We start from the raw sequence: 20,391 nt of genomic DNA, 5'->3' as shown, positions 1-20,391 counted from the left end.
AGAATGGTACATAGAATTCTTGCCAAGGTTTATGGCACTCTGGCTATCACAATGTACCGTGAACTTTTCTTGCTTTAGTCCCAACTCTTGGAGAAACCACTTTAACCACAACATTTCTTTCCCAACTTTTGCTGCGGAAATATACTTTGCCTCAATTGTGGATAAAGCAACACACTTTTGCAGCTTGGACTGCCAAGACACAGCTCCCCCTGCGAAAGTGAACATAAATCCTGATGTAGATTTCCTACCATCAAAATCTCCCGCCATATCTGAATCCGTATAGCCTTCCAAGACTGGTTTAGCATCTCTAAAGCACAAACACATTTTTGTTGTACCCTTGAGGTACCTCAGAATCCACTTGACTACTTCCCAATGCTCTTTCCCTGGATTGGAAAGGAATCTGCTTACTACTCTAATAGAATGAACAATATCTGGTCAGGTGGACACCATTGCATACATTAAACTTCCTACAGTGGATAAGTAGGGAATAGCCTTCATCTCTTCTCTTTCTTTTGTAGAGGAGGGACAAGAATTCTTGCTCAGTTTGAAATGATTAGCCAACAAAGTACTGACTGGCTTGGCGTCTTTCATGTTGAACTTTTCAAGCACGCGTTCAACATACTTCTCTTGTGACAACCACAACTTCTTGGCTTCCTTGTCATGCATAATTTTCATGCCCAAATTTGTTGTGTAGGGCCTAGATTCTTCATATCAAAGGATCGCGATAATTCTTTCTTCAGTGATCTAATTGCTGTGGCATCTTGTCCAACAATCAGCATGTCATCAACATAGAGCATGAGTATGATGAAGTTTCCACTGGAAATTTCCTGATGTATACACATTGGTCTGCAACAGTTCTCTTGTACTCATGACCCACCATGAATGTGTCACGACCCCATTCTGCCCCTAGTAGAATGGTGCCGTGATGGCCAATAATCCGAGATTACCGAAGGCCAACTTTCAAAATTCACACACAATCAGAGTATTACATATGGGGCTAACATGTGCGGAAGCAATATATACAAATCTAATTAGTCCATAAGAGCAGTGCATAAGTTAAATGGAATGGCATACATCTTTACATAGCTTTAATACAACAAAATGAAGTATAAAAATACATCTTGACCAGAAGGCTTCTCAGCCATCAAATACAAAGTACAATGAATTACAACTAAGAAGCACAATCTTCAAGATGCTGCAAAAGTGTAAAATCCAAAACAAGTGGCAAGTACATCTAGGCATCACCGTCGTCCTGCTCGTCACCTACATATATATAGAGAGGGGTGAGCTTGGATACTCAGTGAATAGTATAAATAATAAAGGGGTTTACATGAATGATTTTTGAAATCTTTATCAAATCAAGGCACATCACATCTTGTACAAAATCTAAGGGCAAATCAAGTTTATCTAACAAATCTTTCAAGTCTCAACAATTAAAGTCTTTCAAGGCTTTCAAGTTCCGAGGGATGACATTAACAAAGGTTGTGCTACAAATGCTTATAGTCCCCTAGCATGTACGGACTTTCAAAGGTTGTGCTACAAATGCTTATAGTCCCCTAGCACGTACGGGCTTTCAAAGGTTGTGCTACAAATGCTTAGAGTCCCCTAGCACGTACGGACTTTCAAAGGTTGTGCTACAAATGCTTATAGTCCCCTAGCACGTACGGACTTTCAAAGATTGTGCTACAAATGCTTATAGTCCCCTAGCACGTACGGACTTTCAAAGATTGTGCTACAAATGCTTATAGTCCCCTAGCACGTACGGACTTTCAAAGATTGTCAAAACCAACGCTAATGCTTGATACAAAAAATAGGGATAATCATTCATGCTTAACAAATACTTTTCCAAAACAAGCAAGGCAAAACTTTATCCAAACTTAATAACATAACTTTATTAAAAATACCACTCACATAGTTCTTCAAACGTCGGGGTCAAGGCAAGTCCAAATCCTACAAACACATGGCAAAGTCTATTGAATGTACTTCTCAAAACAAGTCTTGCATGGATGTAAATGACCTCGGCATTCTTCAAAAACTAAGTCAAATCAAAACAAAACACAGTTTCTTATCTCGGAAAACATGCTGGGCAACTACCAAGCCTAGGCCAAGGTCCTACACCTCCTTGCCGAGGTGTGGCCTCGATGGCCACATTCAAGGAAATGAAGTCGGGAAAATCTGGGTTTCCCTCTCTTGAAGAACATGACGAACATGAAGAACATGAACATGAGGAAGATGAATGCAAAGACCATAATTTGCTATTACAAAATCTGAGATTTCATGCTAGGAATTCAAAAACATGGACCTGGGTACCCATATTCAAGGATCTTGTGAGAACAAACACAAAAACATGAATCTTAATGCAAACTTTCGGATCACACAAGACTTTTTCTTCAAGAACACATGAACACTATTTTCTCTTTCTAAAACCAACTTTAAATCAATGCATGACGTGCATAACAGGTTCGATCGTGCAATGCAGCTAGATAAACAATAAAAACAACAAGAGTAAATCGAGAATCTAACCTCAATACACGAATCTAACGGTTTGATCTCTAGAAATCAAGCTTGAAAGCCCACTCCCTCACTCTAAAACTTCTTCTTCTTCCTAGAGCTTCTCTCTCTACATGGCAAAGATATAATACAAAATGTATATTTTCTGGGTCTGTCGGCTGACTTAACCCTCTGCAGGGGTACGTGGCAACGGCTGGTTGGCTCTACTCAAAAGGTGACTGAGTGAAAAGACAAGACTATGACAAAGTGTACTCAACAAGCTAGGCGGCAAGGGCACTCCGACAAGTAACGACATCGACTAACAACAAGACTTCGGCAAGCAAGGGGCAAGGACCTCGGCTAGAAAGGACAACACTTGGCCTAGTTGTGCCACACCTTGGCCTAGATGTGCCACACCTCGGTCTAGGTCGTACCAGTCCAGGAGCAAGGTCACTAGGGTTCAAGGGTAACATCTCGGCCTAGATAATACACATCTCGGCCTCGGCGATGAACACCTCGATCTAGATAGTGACATCTCGGCCAACATGTCGGAGCGAAGGTGGAGTCAACCAAAGTAAATCCCAAGATGGTCTACGATGCAAGGGGTTCAAAATTGACCTAGGCTCAGGGTGATCTCGGCTAAGCCCACACCGGGCAAGGTACAAAGCATGCTGTAACACTTAAGCGAACAAGGACAAGACTTGAAATGCAAGCTTAACAAGATAGAATCATATGAATGCATATGAGTATGGTTAGGACAGTGTGAGGGTTATTACATCCTACCCCCCCTTAAAGAAGTTTGGTCCCCAAACTTGAGTTACCTCGATTCAAGAATAACTCCGGATATCGGACTTTCATTTCTTCTTCCATTTCCCATGTAGCATCCCTGTCGTAATGCTCTTTCCATTCAATTTTCACCATCGGTATTGCCTTGTTTCTCAATTGTCTCACTTGTCTATCGATAATACGCATCGGCTTTTCTTCATAGCTGAAATCTTCGTCAACCACAATCCCAAAATGATCAATCACGTGCAGTGGATCCCGAACATACTTCCTCAACATCGAGATATGGAACACATTATGGACCTGACTTAATCTCGGCGGCAAAGCAAGTCTGTAGGCAACCGGGTCAATTTTCTCAAGGATTTCAAACGGCCCAATGTAACAGGGTGCCAATTTACCCTTCTTCCCAAATCTTGAAACTCCTTTCATCGGCGAGATCTTCAGGAATACATGATCCCCAATTTCAAACTCTAACTCCTTTCTTCTCTGGTCAGCGTAACTCTTTTGTCGACTCTGAGCGGTTCTGATTCTCTGTTGGATAAGCTTGATCTTTTCAGTTGTCCTTTGAACTAGATCGGGGCCGATCAAAGCTTTATCTCCTACCTCGGTCCAACATATCGGCGATCTGCACTTTCTTCCATACAAGGCTTCATACGGCGCCATGCTAACGCTAGTTTGATAACTGTTGTTGTAAGCGAATTCTACTAATGGCAAATGCACTTCCCAGCTTCCCCTGAAGTCTATTATACATAATCTAAGTATGTCTTCAAGTGTCTGAATTGTTCTCTTTGTTTGGCCATCGGTCTGGGGATGAAAAGCCGTACTAAACCTCAATTCGGTCCCCAAAGCCCTTTGTAAACTCTGCCAAAATCTAGAAACAAACTTTGGATCTCGGTCTGGCACAATGGACATCGGCACACCATGAAGTCTAACAATCTCATTCATATACAACACCGCAAGTCGATCAGCATTAAACGAAGTCTTAACAGGCAAGAAGTGTGCTGACTTAGTTAATCTGTCGATTATAACCCAGATCGAATCCATTCCTTTCTGTGTCTTCGACAAACCAATCACAAAGTCCATGGAGATGTGTTCCCATTTCCACTCAGGAATCGGCAAAGGTTGGAGAAGTCCTGCTGGCCTCTGATGTTCTGCTTTCACTTGTTGACAATACAAACACTGGGACACGAACTCGGCTATCTCTCTCTTCATATTCGGCCACCAAAAGGTCTGTTTTACATCTTGATACATCTTGGTGTTCCCTGGATGAACTGCAAATCAGGATCCATGAGAGTCTTGCAAAATCTTTCCTTTCAACTCTGGGACATCGGCCACGCATAATCTTCCCTCAAACTTAAGCACTCCATCCTCAAGGGTGTAACCTGACCTCGGCCTGGTGATAATCTCGTCGGCTACCTTCTTCAGGAATTCATCCTCCATTTGCCTTGCCTTTACTTCCCCAATAGTAGTCGGCTCCACTGAAATCATGGCTAGGCATGCCAAACTTCCCACTGACTTTCTACTAAATGCGTCGGCTACCGAGTTTGCTTTACCTGGGTGATACTGAATCTGCATGTCGTAATCCTTCAATAATTCAAGCCATCTTTTCTGCCTCAAATTTAGTTCCTTTTGAGTGAATAAGTACTTCAAACTCTTGTGATCTGTAAAAACTTGGCAAGAGGCTCCATACAAGTAGTGACGCCAAATCTTCAAAGCAAACACCACGGCTGCTAGCTCTAGATCATGGCTTGGATAGTTCTTTTCATGAGGTTTCAACTGACGAGATGCATATGCTATGACTTTGCCCCCTTGCATTAATACACAACCCAAACCCTTATGCGAAGCATCACTGAAAATCTGAAATTCCTCATTACTTGATGGAAGTACAAGAACTGGTGCCGTAACTAACCTCGTCTTCAACTCTTGGAAGGCTGATTCTCTATCATCGGTCCATTCATATGCTGTTCCCTTCTTAGTTAGTTGCGTCAATGGTACTGCAATCCTTGAGAAGTCCTTCCCAAACTTTCTATAATAACCTGCCAAGCCCAGAAAACTACGAACCTCGGACACGTTGGTCGGCGTCGGCCAATTTACAATGGCTTCAATCTTACTGGGATCAACTGATATACCCTCTTTATTAATCACATGCCCTAAAAATGAAATGCTGAAAAGCCAAAACTCGCACTTGCTCAACTTGGTGTACAACTTCTTGTCCCTCAAGATTTGCAGGGCAAGTCTCAGATGATTCTTGTGCTCAATTGTACTCTTGGAATAGATCAATATGTCGTCAATAAAAACAACTACGAACTCATCTAGATACGGCTTAAAGACTCTGTTCATCAAGTTTATGAATGCTGCAGGAGCATTGGTCACTCCGAAAGGCATTACCAAAAATTCGTAGTGGCCATACCTTGTCCGAAAAGCAGTCTTCTCAATATCCTCAGCTTTAACTTTCAGCTGATGGTAGCCCGACCTAAGGTCAATCTTGGAAAAGACTCATGCTCCTTGTAGTTGATCAAGAAAATCATCAATCCTAGGCAATAGGTACTTGTTCTTAATGGTTACCGTATTAAGTTCTCTGTAATCGACGCAAAGGCGAAGTGTGCCATCCTTTTTCTTAACAAATAGAACGGGTGCTCCCCATGGTGATGTGCTCGGCCTAATGAATCCCTTATCCAACAATTCTTGTAATTGCAGTTTCAGTTCCTTAAGTTCAACTGGGGCCATCCTATAGGGTGTTTTGGAGATAGGTTGCGTTCCCGACATGATGTCCACAGTAAACTCTATTTGTCTATCGACTAAGTGGCCAGGAAACTCATTTGGAAAGACGTCGGGGAATTCCTTAACAATTGGTATGTCGGCTAACTCAACACTTCCATTCAAATCACTTAGTATACTGCACAAATTACCCTGACACCCTTTTTGGATCAACTTATAGGCTTTCATGGATAGGATTAAGTAAGGTGGGGGTACTACTCCCTTACCCTGGAAAATGACCTCGGCTTGGTTTCGGGTCTTCAATGTGACGCTCTTAGTAACACAATTAAAGGATGCATGATTCGCTACTAACCAATCCATTCCCAATATGACATCGAAGTGAGTCATGCTTAATGGCATCAAATCAACTAATAATTCTACACCCTCAATTACCACAACACACGCCTATATATAGATGCAACAATTTTTGTTCCCCCAGATGGAGTAGATACAGATAGCACATAATCAAGGGGTTCTAGCGGTCTGTTCAACTTCTCGGCAAATTTAACAGATACAAACGAATGTATAGAGCCCGAATCAATCAAGATGTATGTAACTTGAGAGCAAATTGAGAGTGTACTTGACACTACCGTTTCAGCATTCTAGGTGTCTCCTAGCACTAGAGAAAAAACTCTGCCCTGTCTCATCTGTGTCCTTTCGACGTTGCTTCCGTGTGCAGAGCCCGAGGTGCTCCCATTTTTCTTACCATCATCGACCCTTGCCCGTCGGACAGTCTTTCACGCGGTGGCCTGTCTCGCCACATTCAAAGCAGGCTCCGGTTGCCCAACGGCAAACCCCGAGATGTGGCTTCCTACAACTCGCACACGTCGGCTTAGCATTACCATCCCGATTTGAGTTGCTGGAACTGCCCATGTTCGCCTTCTTCTTGGCATTAAATGGCATCCGACGACCTTCATAGTTCTGTCTTTTCCTCTGACTCTCTCCTGAATTTTGATATCGGTTTAAGTTGGCTTCCGCTAGAATGGCCTTCTCTAACACCTCGGCGTAAGTCGGCATATTGAGCATGTTGACTCGATCCTGAATCGGTCCATGTAGTCCACTTTCAAACTTCCTAGCTTTCCTATATTCATCACTGACCATATAAGGCGCGTATCTCGCCAATTCGGTGAAAGCACGGTCGTATTCTGCCACTGTCCTGTTGCCTTGCGTCAGAGCTTGAAACTCGGTGGTCTTGCGATCTCGAATACTAAGGGAAAAATGCTTGTTGTAAAACAGTTCCAAAAATCTGGCCCAAGTTAAACCAGGATTAGCTTCCCGGATCATCATCCACCACCTTCGAGCATCGTCGTCTAATGTGAATGCTGCCAATGTCACCTTTTGAGTGTCGGTGCTGGGAAAGATCTCAAACAGCTTCTCCATTTCCAAAACCCACGCCTCGGCCTTCGTCGGCTCTATACCCCCTGAGAATCTCGGCGGTTTCATCTTCTTAAACTCCCTAATCAAGGCGATCGTGCCGTCCCCATACAAGGCTGGCTGAGGAGGCACTTGAGGCACTGGAAGAGGTGGAGGCGGAACTGCATGTCGGCCATTCGTCTGCTCGGCCTGGGTAGATGTAGCACTAGCATTCTGTTGGCTCATTTGTCTCAGCTCACGGGTTAAACCTTCAACCAGTCTTTCTAGTCTACAAACCATGCATAGCTAATTATACAGAAGGCTAAAAACATAAAAGCTTGTAAACAGTATTACAAACAAAATAATAACTTGACCACATACCCTCTTCAATCAGATAGAACCACCTTTGTCTCCAGTACGGGTTGATGTAAAGAACAGCAGCAAATCCAAACAAGAAAGTAATGTATGTTCTGACAAAACTTGCAGAAAAATCCACTTGATCGATATCATACCATTTCCCCTTAGTTTCTTGTAACAACCCTCACCCCAACATAGTCGTACTTGCATACATTTATGTATGATCTTGTCTTGTCATGTTGCATTTGCAAATCTTGCCTTGCTTTGCTTGAGTGTTGCTCGCATACTTTGTCCTTGCCTGGTGTGTTGCCGAGGTCATCCTTAGCCTAGTCACCTTTGAACCCCTTTTACACTTAGCAGTACCTTGGAATCACTTTGGTTGATCTCCATCTTCGCCCTGGCATATTGGCCGAGATGTCATTATCTAGGTCGAGGTGTGCAGCACCAAGGCCGAGATGTTATCCTTACACCTAAGTGATCTTCTTCCTGGATTGGTATCACCTAGACCGAGGTGTGGCACATCTAGGCCAAGGTGTGGCACAGTTTAGTCAAGTGTTGTCTTCCCAAGCCGATGTCACTATTACCCTACTTGCCGAAGCTTTGTCCTTAGCCGAGATCATCACTTGACGGAGTGCTCTTACCGTCTAAGCTTGTTGAACACACTTTGTCATAGTCTTGTCTTGTCAAGTTAGTCACCTTTTGGTGAGGAACCAATCAGCTAATGCCACGTGTCCCGGTAGAGGGTTAAGTCTGTGACTGTTGAGAAAATATATCATTTTGTATCAAATCTTGCCTTTTAGAGAGAGAAGCTCTAGGGAGAAGAGGAAGAAGTTTTGAGTGAGAGAGTAGACTTCCAAGCTTGATCGTTGGAGTTTGAACTGTTAGATTCGAGTTTTGAGGTTAGAATCTTAATCTACTCTTGTTGTTCTTATTGATCATCTAGTTGCGTTGCACGATCGAATCTGTTCTGCATGCCATGCATTGATTTAAAGTTAGTTTTAGAAAGAGAAGATAGTGTTCATGTGTTCATGAAGAAAAGTCCTGTTTTGATCTGAAAGTTTGTATCAAGAACCATGTTTTTGTGTTTGTCTTCTTAAGATCTTCAAGTATGGGCACCCAGGTCCATGTTTTCGAACTCATAGCATGAAATCTCAGATTTTTGTAATAACAAGCCATGATTTGAGCATGCATATTCTTCATCTTCTTCTTCTTCTTCACCTTCCTGTTCGTCATGTTCTTCAAAGGGAAACCCAGATTTTCCCGACTTCGCTTTTGAATGTGGCCGTCGGGACCACACCTCGGCGAGAAGGTGTGGGACCTCGGCCAAGACCTGGTTGGTGCCCAGCATGTTTTCCCATGATGAGAAACAGTGGTTGTGTGGTTCGATTTAGTTTTGAAGAATGCTGGGATCATTGCATTCATGTAAAGCTTGTTTTGAGAATGCATTTCATATCCATCTTTGAGCATCTCTTTTTGTCTACTTGAAGTTACTTCAGTAGTATTTGCCATGTGATTGTAGGTCTTTGATCTTTGCCTTGAGCCTACACCCGAAGAACTATGTGAGTGGTATTTTTAATAAAGCTATGTTATCATGTTTTGATAAGCCTTGCTTTGCTTTGTTTTGAAAAGTATTTGATCAAGCATGAATGATTATCCCTATTTTGTGTATCAAGTATTAGCTTTGTTTTGGATGACATTCTTGGAAAGTCCCTTGTGCTGGAGGACTCTAAACTTTTGCAGTACAAGTCCTTTTCGTGTTAGAGGACTTTAAGCCTTTGTAACACAGGTCCTTTGTGCTAGAGGACTCTAAACTTTTGTAGCACTCTTGTTCGAGATATCTCCCTTGCCACCGACGGCCTTGTGCGGATGGGTTTGTTTAATCGATTCCGGGTCGATTATTCCCTCGTTTTGCCACTGACGGTTTACCGCGTGGGTTTGTTGTTCGGTATGTCATGATTTTGTAATATGTTGATGCTAGTAAGCATCTCTTGGAACTTTGAAAGATTTGATGGATGATCTTGGTTCATCCTTGATTTGTATAAGTTATGATATTTATTGTTTTGAAAAAACTTCGGGTATTATTCATGCAAACCTTTATTACTTGTAGCATTCACTGAGTATCCAAGCTCACCCTCTTTATATATATATGTAGGTGATGAGAAGGACGGCGGCGACGACTAGATGTGTTTTACAAGCTTGTTTTGGATTCATGTTATGTCGGCTCGATTAGTTTTTATGTCGGCAATCTTGAAGATTATGCTTCTCGACTTGTAATACTTGTATTTTGCATACGTCGGCTTGAGAAGCCTTTTGATCAAGATGTAACATGTTTTTGTTTATTAATCAACCGATTGTAAAATCATATTATGTATGTCATTTCATTTGATCTATGCACAGCTCTTTTGGACCACTTGGATTTTAATTTACTACTTCCCCATTTGTAAGCCCCTTATTTATACTCTATGTGTGTGAATCCTCGTAAGAGGCCTTGGTAATCTCGGATTACCGGCCATCATGACACCATCCTACTAAGGGCGGTTTGGGGTCATGGCAGAATGGTATCAAAGCACAAGTTCCTTAGTATACGTTATTCACACACTTTGAGTCCTAAGGAGCATAGGATTTCCCTTAGAAGGATGTTAGGATTGCATCATATTGCTTGCTATTTGAACAAGGTATGTATCGTCTCGGCATGCTTAATTGTTACTTGTCTACGTGTTCATTTGCTTATTTTGTTTTAAATTCACACTTTGCATATTCATAGCATCATGAGGAGAGGTAGACCTCCAGTTGGCCGAGATCAGTCCGAGGACAAATTAGACAGACTGGAAAGGTTAGTTGAAGGTTTGGCCCGCGAGTTGAGGCAAACAAGACAGCAGTACGCTAGTGCTACTTCGACTCTAGCCGAGCAGACAAACGGTCGAAATGCAGTTCCGCCTCCACCTCTCCCTCCTCCAGTACCACAAGTGCTCCCACAGCCAGCCTTATATGGGGACGACACGATAGCTTTGATCAGAGAGTTCATGAAAATGAAGCCACCGAGATTCCAAGGGGGTATAGAGCCGATGAAATCCGAAGCGTGGGTTTTGGAAATGGAAAAGCTGTTCGAGATCTTCCCCAACACCGACGCTCAGAAGGTGTCACTGGCAGCATTCACGTTAGATGACGACGCTCGCAAATAGTGGATGATGGTCCGAGAAGGCAATCCAGACTTGACCTGGACCCGATTTTTGGAGTTGTTTTACAACAAGCATTTTCCCCTCAGTGTTCGAGATCGCAAGACTACTGAATTTCAAACTCTGACGCAAGGCAGCAAAACAGTAGCTGAATACGACCGTGCTTTTACTGAGTTGGCGAGGTATGCACCCCACATGGTCAACGATGAATATATGAAGGCTAGAAAGTTTGAGAGTGGGCTTCGTGGACCGATACAAGACCGAGTTAACATGCTTAACATGCCGACTTATGCCGGAGTGTTGGATAAAGCCATTCTGGCCAAAACTAACTTGAATAGGTACCAGAGTTCAGGAGACAGCCAGAGAAAGAGGCAGAATTACGACGATCGCCGAGCACAATTTGGTACCAAGAAGAAAGCGAATGTTGGCAGTTCGAGCAACCCAAGACAGGAAAGTGGTACTAAGCCGACATGCTCAAGTTGTGGGAAGCCACATTTCGGGGTCTGTCGTCGGGCGTCTGGAGCTTGTTATGAATGTGGTGAAATAGGTCATTATGTGAGAGACTGTCCTAAGACAAAGACTGATGATAGCAAGAAAGGCGAGAATACCTCGGGTTCCGTACAAAAAGGTAACGTCGGGAAAAGACAGATGAGGCAGGGCAGAGTTTTTGTACTAGTACCAGGAGACACTCAGAATGCTGAGACAGTGGTGTCAGGTATACTCCCAATTTGCTCTCAAGATGCATATATATTGGTTGATTCGGGTTCTACGCATTCATTCCTATTTGCTAAGTTTGCCGAGAAGATTAATAGGAAACTAGAACCCCTTGATTATGTGTTATTTGTGTCTACTCCATCTGGGAGATCTATGATTCTTGCATCAATTTATAGAGCATGTGTTATCGTGATTAAGAATGTTGAGTTATTAGTTGATTTGATGCCATTGGACATAACCCATTTTGATGTTATATTGGGAATGGATTGGTTAGTAGCAAATCACGCATCCATAAATTGTGTTTCTAAAAGTGTCATGTTCAAACCCCCAAGCCTAGCTGAGGTTACGTTTCAGGGTAAAGGAGTAGTGTCCCCACCTTACTTAATCTCATCCATGAAAGCCTATAAGTTGATCCAAAAAGGGTGTCATGGTTATTTGTGTAGTGTACTAAGTAATCTGAATGGAAGTGTTGAGTTAGCCGATGTTCCGGTTGTTAATGAATTCCCTGACGTCTTTCCTAATGATTTGCCTGGTCACTTAGTTGATAGAGAGGTAGAATTTACTATTGACGTTATGTCGGGAACCCAGCCTATCTCTAAAACACCCTATACAATGGCCCCCGCCGAGCTTAAGGAATTGAAACTGCAACTACAAGAGTTGTTAGACAAGGGTTTTGTTAGGCCGAGCACTTCACCTTGGGGAGCACCCGTATTGTTTGGTAAGAAGAAGGACGGTACACTTCGTCTTTGTATTGATTACCGGGAACTAAATAAGGTAACCATTAAGAATAAGTATCCATTGCCGAGGATAGATGATTTGTTTGATCAGTTGCAAGGAGCACGAGTCTTTTCTAAAATTGACCTTAGGTCGGGTTACCATCAACTTAAGGTTAAAGCTGAGGATGTTGAGAAGACTGCTTTTCGGACAAGGTACGGCCACTACGAATTTTTAGTAATGCCTTTTGGAGTGACCAATGCCCCTGCAGCATTTATGGATTTGATGAACAGAGTCTTTAAGCCATATCTAGACGAGTTTATGGTTGTCTTCATTGATGATATATTGATCTACTCTAAGAGTAAAGCTGAGCATGAGGATCATTTGAGACTTCCTTACAGACTTTGAGAGAACGGAAATTGTATGCTAAGTTTAACAAGTGTGAGTTTTGGCTTTCCACTATTTCAGTTTTGGGCCATGTGATTGATGAAGAGGGTATTTCGGTCGATCCTAGTAAAATTGAAGCCGTTGTGAATTGGCTGAGACCAACTAATGTGTCCGAGGTTCATAGTTTTCTGGGATTGGCAGGTTATTATAGGAAGTTTGTGAAGGATTTCTCAAGGGTTGCAATTCCATATACACAACTGACTAAGAAGGGAGCAGCTTATGAATGGATTGAGGATAGCGAATCAGCCTTCTAGGAGTTGAAAACGAGGTTAGTCACAGCACCAGTTCTTGTACTACCATCAGGTAATGAAGAGTTTCATGTTTATAGTGATGCTTCGCATAAGGGCTTGGGTTGTGTATTAATGCAAGGGGGTAAGGTCATAGCATATGCATCTCGTCAGTTGAAGCCACATGAAAAGAACTATCCTACCCATGATTTAGAACTAGCAGTCGTAGTGTTTGCTTTGAAGATTTGGCGTCACCATTTGTATGGAGCTTCTTGTCAGGTTTTTACAGATCATAAGAGTTTAAAGTACTTGTTCACTCAGAAAGAATTGAATGAGAGGCAGAGAAGATGGCTTGAGTTGTTGAAAGACAACGACATGCAAGTTCAATATCACCCAAGTAAAGCTAATACCGTAACCGACGCTTTGAGCAGAAAGATGATTGGAAATTTGGCCTGCCTAACCACGATTTCAGTGGAGCTGACTATTGTTGAGGAAGTAAAGACAAGACAGATGGAGGATGAATTCTTCAAGAAGGTAGCTGATGAGATTATCACAAAGTCGAGATCAGGGTACACCATTGAAAATCAAGTGCTCAAGTTTGAAGGAAGATTGTGTGTGGCCGACGTCCCAGAGTTGAAAAGAAAAATTTTGCAGGAAGCTCATGGTTCCAAATTTGCTGTTCATCTAGGGAACACCAGGATGTATCAGGATGTAAAGCAAATGTTTTGGTGGCCGAATATGGAAGGAGAAATAGCCGAGTTTGTGTCCCAGTGTTTGCATTGTCAACAAGTGAAAGCAGAACATCAAAGGCCAGCAGGGCTTCTCCAACCTTTGCCGATTCCTGAGTGGAAATGGGAACACATCTCCATGGACTTCGTGGTTGGTTTGCCGAAGACACAAAAGGGTATGGATTCGATTTGGGTTATTGTGGATAGACTAACTAAGTCAGCACACTTCTTGCCTGTTAAGACCATCTTCAACGTCGATCAACTTGCTTTATTGTATGTGAATAAGATTGTTAGACTTCATGGAGTGCCGATGTCCATTGTGTCAGACCGAGATCCAAAGTTTGTTTCCAGATTTTGGCAGAGTCTACAAGGAGCTTTCGGAGCCGAGTTGAGGTTTAGCACAGCTTTTCATCCCCAGACTGATGGGCAAACAGAAAGGACAATTCAGACACTTGAAGATATGCTTAGACTATGTGTATTGGACTTCCAAGGAAGTTGGGGCGTACATTTGCCATTGGTGGAATTTACCTACAACAACAGTTATCAAGCTAGCATTGGCATGGCGCCGTATGAAGCATTGTATGGAAGGAAATACAGATCGCCGATATGCTGGACCGAGGTAGGAGACAAAGCTATACTTGGTCTCGAGTTAATCCAAGTGACAACCGAGAAGATTAAGCTCATTCAGCAAAGAATCAAAGCCGCTCAGAGTCGACAGAAGAGTTATGCCGACCAAAGAAGAAGGGAGTTAGAATTTGAAGTCGGGGATCATGTATTCCTAAAGATTTCGCCGATAAAAGGAGTTACAAGATTCGGGATGAAGGGTAAGTTAGCACCCCGTTACATCGGACCTTTTGAAGTTCTTGAGAAGGTTAACCTCGCTGCCTACAAACTTGCTTTGCCGCCAGAGTAGAGCCAAGTCCATAATGTGTTTCATATCTCGATGTTGAGAAAGTATATTCGGGATCCACTGCATGTGATCGACTATTTCGGGATTGTAGTTAATGAGGATTTAGGCTACGAAGAGAAGCCAATACGGATTATCGATAGGCAGGTGAAACAGTTGAGAAGTAAGGCGATACCAATGGTGATAGTTGACTGGAAGGAGCATTATGGTGAAGATGCTACTTGGGAAATGGAAGAGGAAATGAAAGTCCGACATCCAGAATTGTTTTTGGAACAAGGTAACTCAAGTTTGGGGACCAAACTTCTTTAAGGGGGGTAGGATGTAACAACCCTCACCCCAACTTAGTCGTACTTGCATACATTTATGTATGATCTTGTCTTGTCATGTTGCATTTCCAAATCTTGCCTTGCTTTGCTTGAGTGTTGCTCGCATACTTTGTCCTTGCCTAGTGTGTTGCCGAGGTCATCCTTAGCCTAGTCACCTTTAAACCCCTTTTACACTTAACAGTACCTTGGAATCACTTTGGTTGACGTCCATCTTCACCTTGGCATATTGGCCGAGATGTCACTATCTAGGCCGAGGTGTGCAGCACCAAGGCCGAGATATGTATTATCTAGGCCGAGATGTTGTCCTTGCACCTAAGTGATCTTGTTCCTGGATTGGTATGACCTAGACCAAGGTGTGGCACATCTAGGCCAAGGTGTGGCACAGCTTAGTCAAGTGTTGTCCTCCCAAGCCGATGTCACTATTACCCTACTTGCCGAAGCTTTGTCCTTAGCCGAGATCATCACTTGCCGGCGTGCTCTTACCGTCTAAGCTTGTTGAACACACTTTGTCATAGTCTTGTCTTGTCAAGTCAATCACCTTTTGGTGAGGAACCAATCAGCTAATGCCACGTGTCCCGGCAGAGGGTTAAGTCTGTGACTATTGAGAAAACATATCATTTTGTATCAAATCTTGCCTTTTAGAGAGAGAAGCTCTAGGGAGAAGAGGAAGAAGTTTTGAGTGAGAGAGTAGACTTCCAAGCTTGATCGTTGGAGTTTGAACCGTTAGATTCGAGTTTTGAGGTTAGAATCTTAATCTACTCTTGTTGTTCTTACTGATCATCTAGTTGCATTGCCCGATCGAATCTGTTCTGCATGCCAAGCATTGATTTAAAGTTAGTTTTAGAAAGAGAGGATAGTGTTCATGTGTTCATCAAGAAAAGTCTTGTTTTGATCCGAAAGTTTGTATCAAGAACCAGGTTTTTGTGTTTGTCTTCTTAAGATCTTCAAGTATGGGCACCCAGGTCCATGTTTTCGAACTCATAGCATGAAATCTCAGATTTTTGTAATAACAAGTCATGATTTAAGCATGCATGTTCTTCATCTTCTTCACCTTCCTGTTCGTCATGTTCTTCAAAGGGAAACCCAGATTTTCCCGACTTCGCTTTTGAATGTAGCCGTCGGGACCACACCTCGGCGAGAAGGTGTGCGACCTCGGCCAAGACCTGGTTGGTGCCCAGCATGTTTTCCCGTGATGAGAAACAGTGGTTGTGTGGTTCGATTTAGTTTTGAAGAATGCCGGGATCATTGCATTCATGTAAAGCTTGTTTTGAGAATGCATTTCATATCCATCTTTGAGCATCTCTTCTTGTCTACTTGAAGTTCCTTCAGTAGTATTTGCCATGTGATTGTAGGTCTTTGATCTTTGCCTTGAGCCTACACCCGAAGAACTATGTGAGTGGTATTTTTAATAAAGCTATGTTATCATGTTTTGATAAGCTTTGCTTTGCTTTGTTTTGAAAAGTATTTGATCAAGGATGAATGATTATCCCTATTTTGTGTATCAAGTATTAGCTTTGTTTTGGATGACATTCTTGGAAAGTCCCTTGTGTGGAGGACTCTAAACTTTCGCAGTACAAGTCCTTTTCGTGGTAGAGGACTTTAAGCCTTTGTAACACAGGTCCTTTGTGCTAGAGGACTCTAAACTTTTGTAGCACTCTTGTTCGAGATATCTCCCTTGCCACCGACGGCCTTGTGCGGATGGGTTTGTTTAATCGATTCCGGGTCGATTATTCCCTTGTTTTGCCACTGATGGTTTACCGCGTGGGTTTGTTGTTCGGTATGTCATCATTTTGTAATATGTTGATGCTAGTAAGCATCTCTTGGAACTTTGAAAGATTTGATGGATGATCTTGGTTCATCCTTTATTTGTATAAGTTATGATATTTATTGTTTTGAAAAGACTTCGGCTATTATTCATGCAAACCTTTATTACTTGTACCATTCACTGAGTATCCAAGCTCACCCTCTTTATATATATATATATATGTAGGTGATGAGCAGGACGGCGGCGACGCCTAGATGTGTTTTACAAGCTTGTTTTGGATTCATGTTATGTCGGCTCGATTAGTTTTTATGTCGGCAATCTTGAAGATTATGCTTCTCGACCTGTAATACTTGTATTTTGCATACGTCGGCTTGAGAAGCCTTTTGATCAAGATGTAATGTGTTTTTGTTTATTAATCAACCGATTGTAAAATCATATGATGTATGTCATTTCATTTGATCTATGCACAGCTCTTTTGGACCACTTGGATTTTAATTTACTACTTCCGCATTTGTAAGCCCCTTATTTATACTCTGTGTGTGTGTGAATCCTCGTAAGAGGCCTTGGTAATCTCAGATTACCGGCCATCATGACACCATCCTACTAGGGGCGGTTTAGGGTCGTGACATTTCATCTAAGGATGCTGTTTTTGGGGAGTATGGCAAGTCAACAATGGCTGTGCAATTGTTCTCCAATGGTGGTCCACAAAGAAATGGATTTCCCTCATAACTGCTCGCTTCAAAGGTCCCAAACTGTGCCTTCCTGTCTAATATTTTACCTGATAAATTGTTGTGAGCCACAATGAACACTGCCATAAAATTTAGATTGATTAGATCTGTTGGGATGTTTCCGCTCAAATTGTTGTAAGAAAGGTCCAAACTTTCTATTTGAGTAAGGTTTGAGAAGGTCTTCGGGATGGGTCCAATCAAGAGATTGTGAGACAAGTTCAGTGCACGAACACTACTTAACTTCCCTAGTTCAAAAGGTATTTCACCTGTTAGTTTGTTACATGACAAATCCAATCCAGACATGAAGTTAAGGATGCTGCCAGCCCGGTAGGAGTTAGTCCTACTCTTAGTAATAAACTCAACTTCATCAACTTTATCACATGTGCCATCGGGGCCACCAATCTCAAAGACCATATCTAGATGTGGAAGTAGGACATTTTCATACACATAGAAGATATGCCTAGTGCTGTAAAATTCTAAAGGTGTTTGAGCGAAAGCAAGATCAGTAGCCCCTATTGCCCCAAATGTGATATTACTTAAACAACTTGGTATAGACCCCGTAAAAGAGTTATTGGAAAGATCCATCAAGCTTATCTTATTCAGTTGGCACAATTGTGTTGGAATAGAACCACCCAATTGGTTTCCTCTCAATATAAGAATGCTAAGGTTGGCAAGCAACCTAATGGACAGGGGAATGCTGCCAGACAAGTTATTGTCACTGACATCCAATGTCACAAGTTTTGATAAATTAATAAGTGCTTCTGGAATGAATTTCGTAAAATGGTTCCCTTGCACATGCACATGCACCACAACTCCCAAGTTTGGGTTTGAGCAAGAAGTAAGTGTTCCCAAAAATGAGTTATGAGAGATGTCCATGAACACATTTGGAATCAGTGCACATGGGAACTGACCATTAAATGCATTATTTCGCATGATCAATGTTCTCAAACGTATCATGTTATTCATCGAATCTAGAATCTTACCTGACATGTTGTTGTTGCTAATATCCAACATAGAAAGTTTAGACAAATTGAAGACCACATTTGTCAGAGGCCCTGTGAACTGATTATCGTTCAATCGTAAATACTCTATCTGAGTCAATTTGAAGTCATCTGAAAACATTTGGCCATGAAATTTGTTATTTGATAACGCTAAAGAACGTAGAGATCTGCAATTTCTAACTAACTGCTTCGGTACTTCTCCTGAAAGATTATTACTGGATAAATCTAGAACCTCCCAAATTCTCATCTTACCAATTGAGGATGGGATACTACCTCCAAAAGCATTCCTAGATAGGTTTATGTGTATAAGATATGGAACCATCTCCCCCATATTAAGTTGAATATGCCCAATTAATTGATTGTCTGAAACATCCATCCAACAAGTATAAGAATTGTAATATGGCAACAAATGAAATTCACCAACAAAAGAGTTATTCCGCAGACTTAAATATTCCAGTTTCGTATTGTTCACAAGTAGCCAGTTTGGGAATGAACCTTCCAAGTTGTTGTGGGAGAGATCAATAAAACTTAGTGTGTTTTGGTGAAGAAGAAACTTCAGAAAATCACCAGAGCGCTTGTTCAGATTACAGTTTGGTAGCACAAAGACCTTCAACTGAAACATGGGTAACCAATCTTTATATTCAGTTTCCACCTCAAATTTGTCATTATCACTTGTAATTGCAACCACCTCAAGCTTGGAATGGTTCACAAATGAGCTAAATGAGAATAATTCCTCAAAACGATTATGCCTAAGATCAATGTACTCTAGGGAATTGAGGCTGCCCAGTAGAGATGATAAATGGTTTCCTATGAATTGGTTCCCAGAAACATCAAACAACCTGAGAGATGTCAAATTGCTTAGGCATGGAGGAAGGATTCCTTCAATGTGGTTATAGCTGAGGTCGAGCTCTTCAAGTTTCTTCAGTTCACATAAACCTGCAAAAGCAACAAATTTATGTAATGCCCATCTCACTGGTCATGCTAGAAGAAATTTATATGCTACTCTTTAAAATGTTTGCTATTATAAGAAATTGACTACCTCTTAAGAGGAAAGGTAATGATAGTTCAAAGTTTTCATCAATGATGAACAAATTAAACAAGCACAAAGCAATGAACTTAAATAATAATAATAATAATAAATAAATAAATAAAACCCAGCAAATTAGCATCTTTATTTAAATTTCTTTTTGTCTGGCTTTTAGTTTGTAACAATTACATTAACAAACCATCATGGTAGATTTTTACCTTGAATGGGTAAAGAACCATTAAATTTATTTGAATGCAAATATAAAGCTTTCAGAGAAGATGGCCCTATGAATGGAGGAACACTCCCATAGAAACCATTCTGTTTCAAATCCAAGATCTTCAGATGGCAGAAAGATGCCAAACCTGCCAAAACATATAATAAAAGATAAATGATGCCAAAAGAACTTACAAAAATAACAGAGCTCAAAAATGATCTTAAGATTAGAAAAATAATAATAAAGACGATGAATTGACTTCCATTTGAAAACAAATTAACAATGTAACTTAAAATGAAAATTTTCTTGCCTTCTATTGGCAATGTTCCATTGAGCTGATTCCATGAGAGGATGAGGACCTCCAAATTGCTAACATTATAAGTCAGTTCTGTTACCAAAGTGAAGGGACAATATGTTAAATACATTGAAACAAAGAAAATAGAGATGAACAGAATTGGATTTGATGCTGCAATGCAACCTACATTTATGAGCACCTCAATTACCAAATTGAAGGGACAATATATATATACTAGCGTATGCCCAACACTATTTAAATTTACTTTTTTATTTGATAAAATCACAAATTTATTATAAAATTTTGGAGTTCTCACAAAACTCCTTACAAAAACTCGCTTTTGCTTATATAATATATAGCTAGATAGATAGATGTGCCAAAT

At 41.4% G+C, this 20,391-nt stretch overlaps 1 protein-coding gene across 1 annotated transcript; it reads right to left on the bottom strand.

The window, feature by feature from the left end:
* Positions 1 to 17,358: 17,358 nt before the first annotated feature.
* On the bottom strand, positions 17,359 to 19,095 carry LOC145812923 (cuscuta receptor 1-like). Its single transcript, XM_082908159.1, has one exon. It carries the CDS (start codon positions 19,093 to 19,095, stop codon positions 17,359 to 17,361), a length of 1,737 nt encoding a protein of 578 aa, XP_082764285.1.
* Between the last annotated feature and the right edge of the window lie 1,296 nt (positions 19,096 to 20,391).

This window comes from Camellia sinensis, chromosome 15, assembly GCF_055761805.1.
Source record: "Camellia sinensis isolate YWXY chromosome 15, ASM5576180v1, whole genome shotgun sequence".
In the NCBI taxonomy this organism is placed as follows: Eukaryota; Viridiplantae; Streptophyta; class Magnoliopsida; order Ericales; family Theaceae; genus Camellia; species Camellia sinensis.
This window is presented reverse-complemented; position numbering and strand designations above follow the sequence as displayed.

What these genes read in the sequence shown, in the direction of transcription:
- LOC145812923 (XM_082908159.1), bottom strand. Translation starts at nt 19,095, where the DNA reads ATGTTTCAGTTGAAGGTCTTTGTGCTACCAAACTGTAATCTGAACAAG.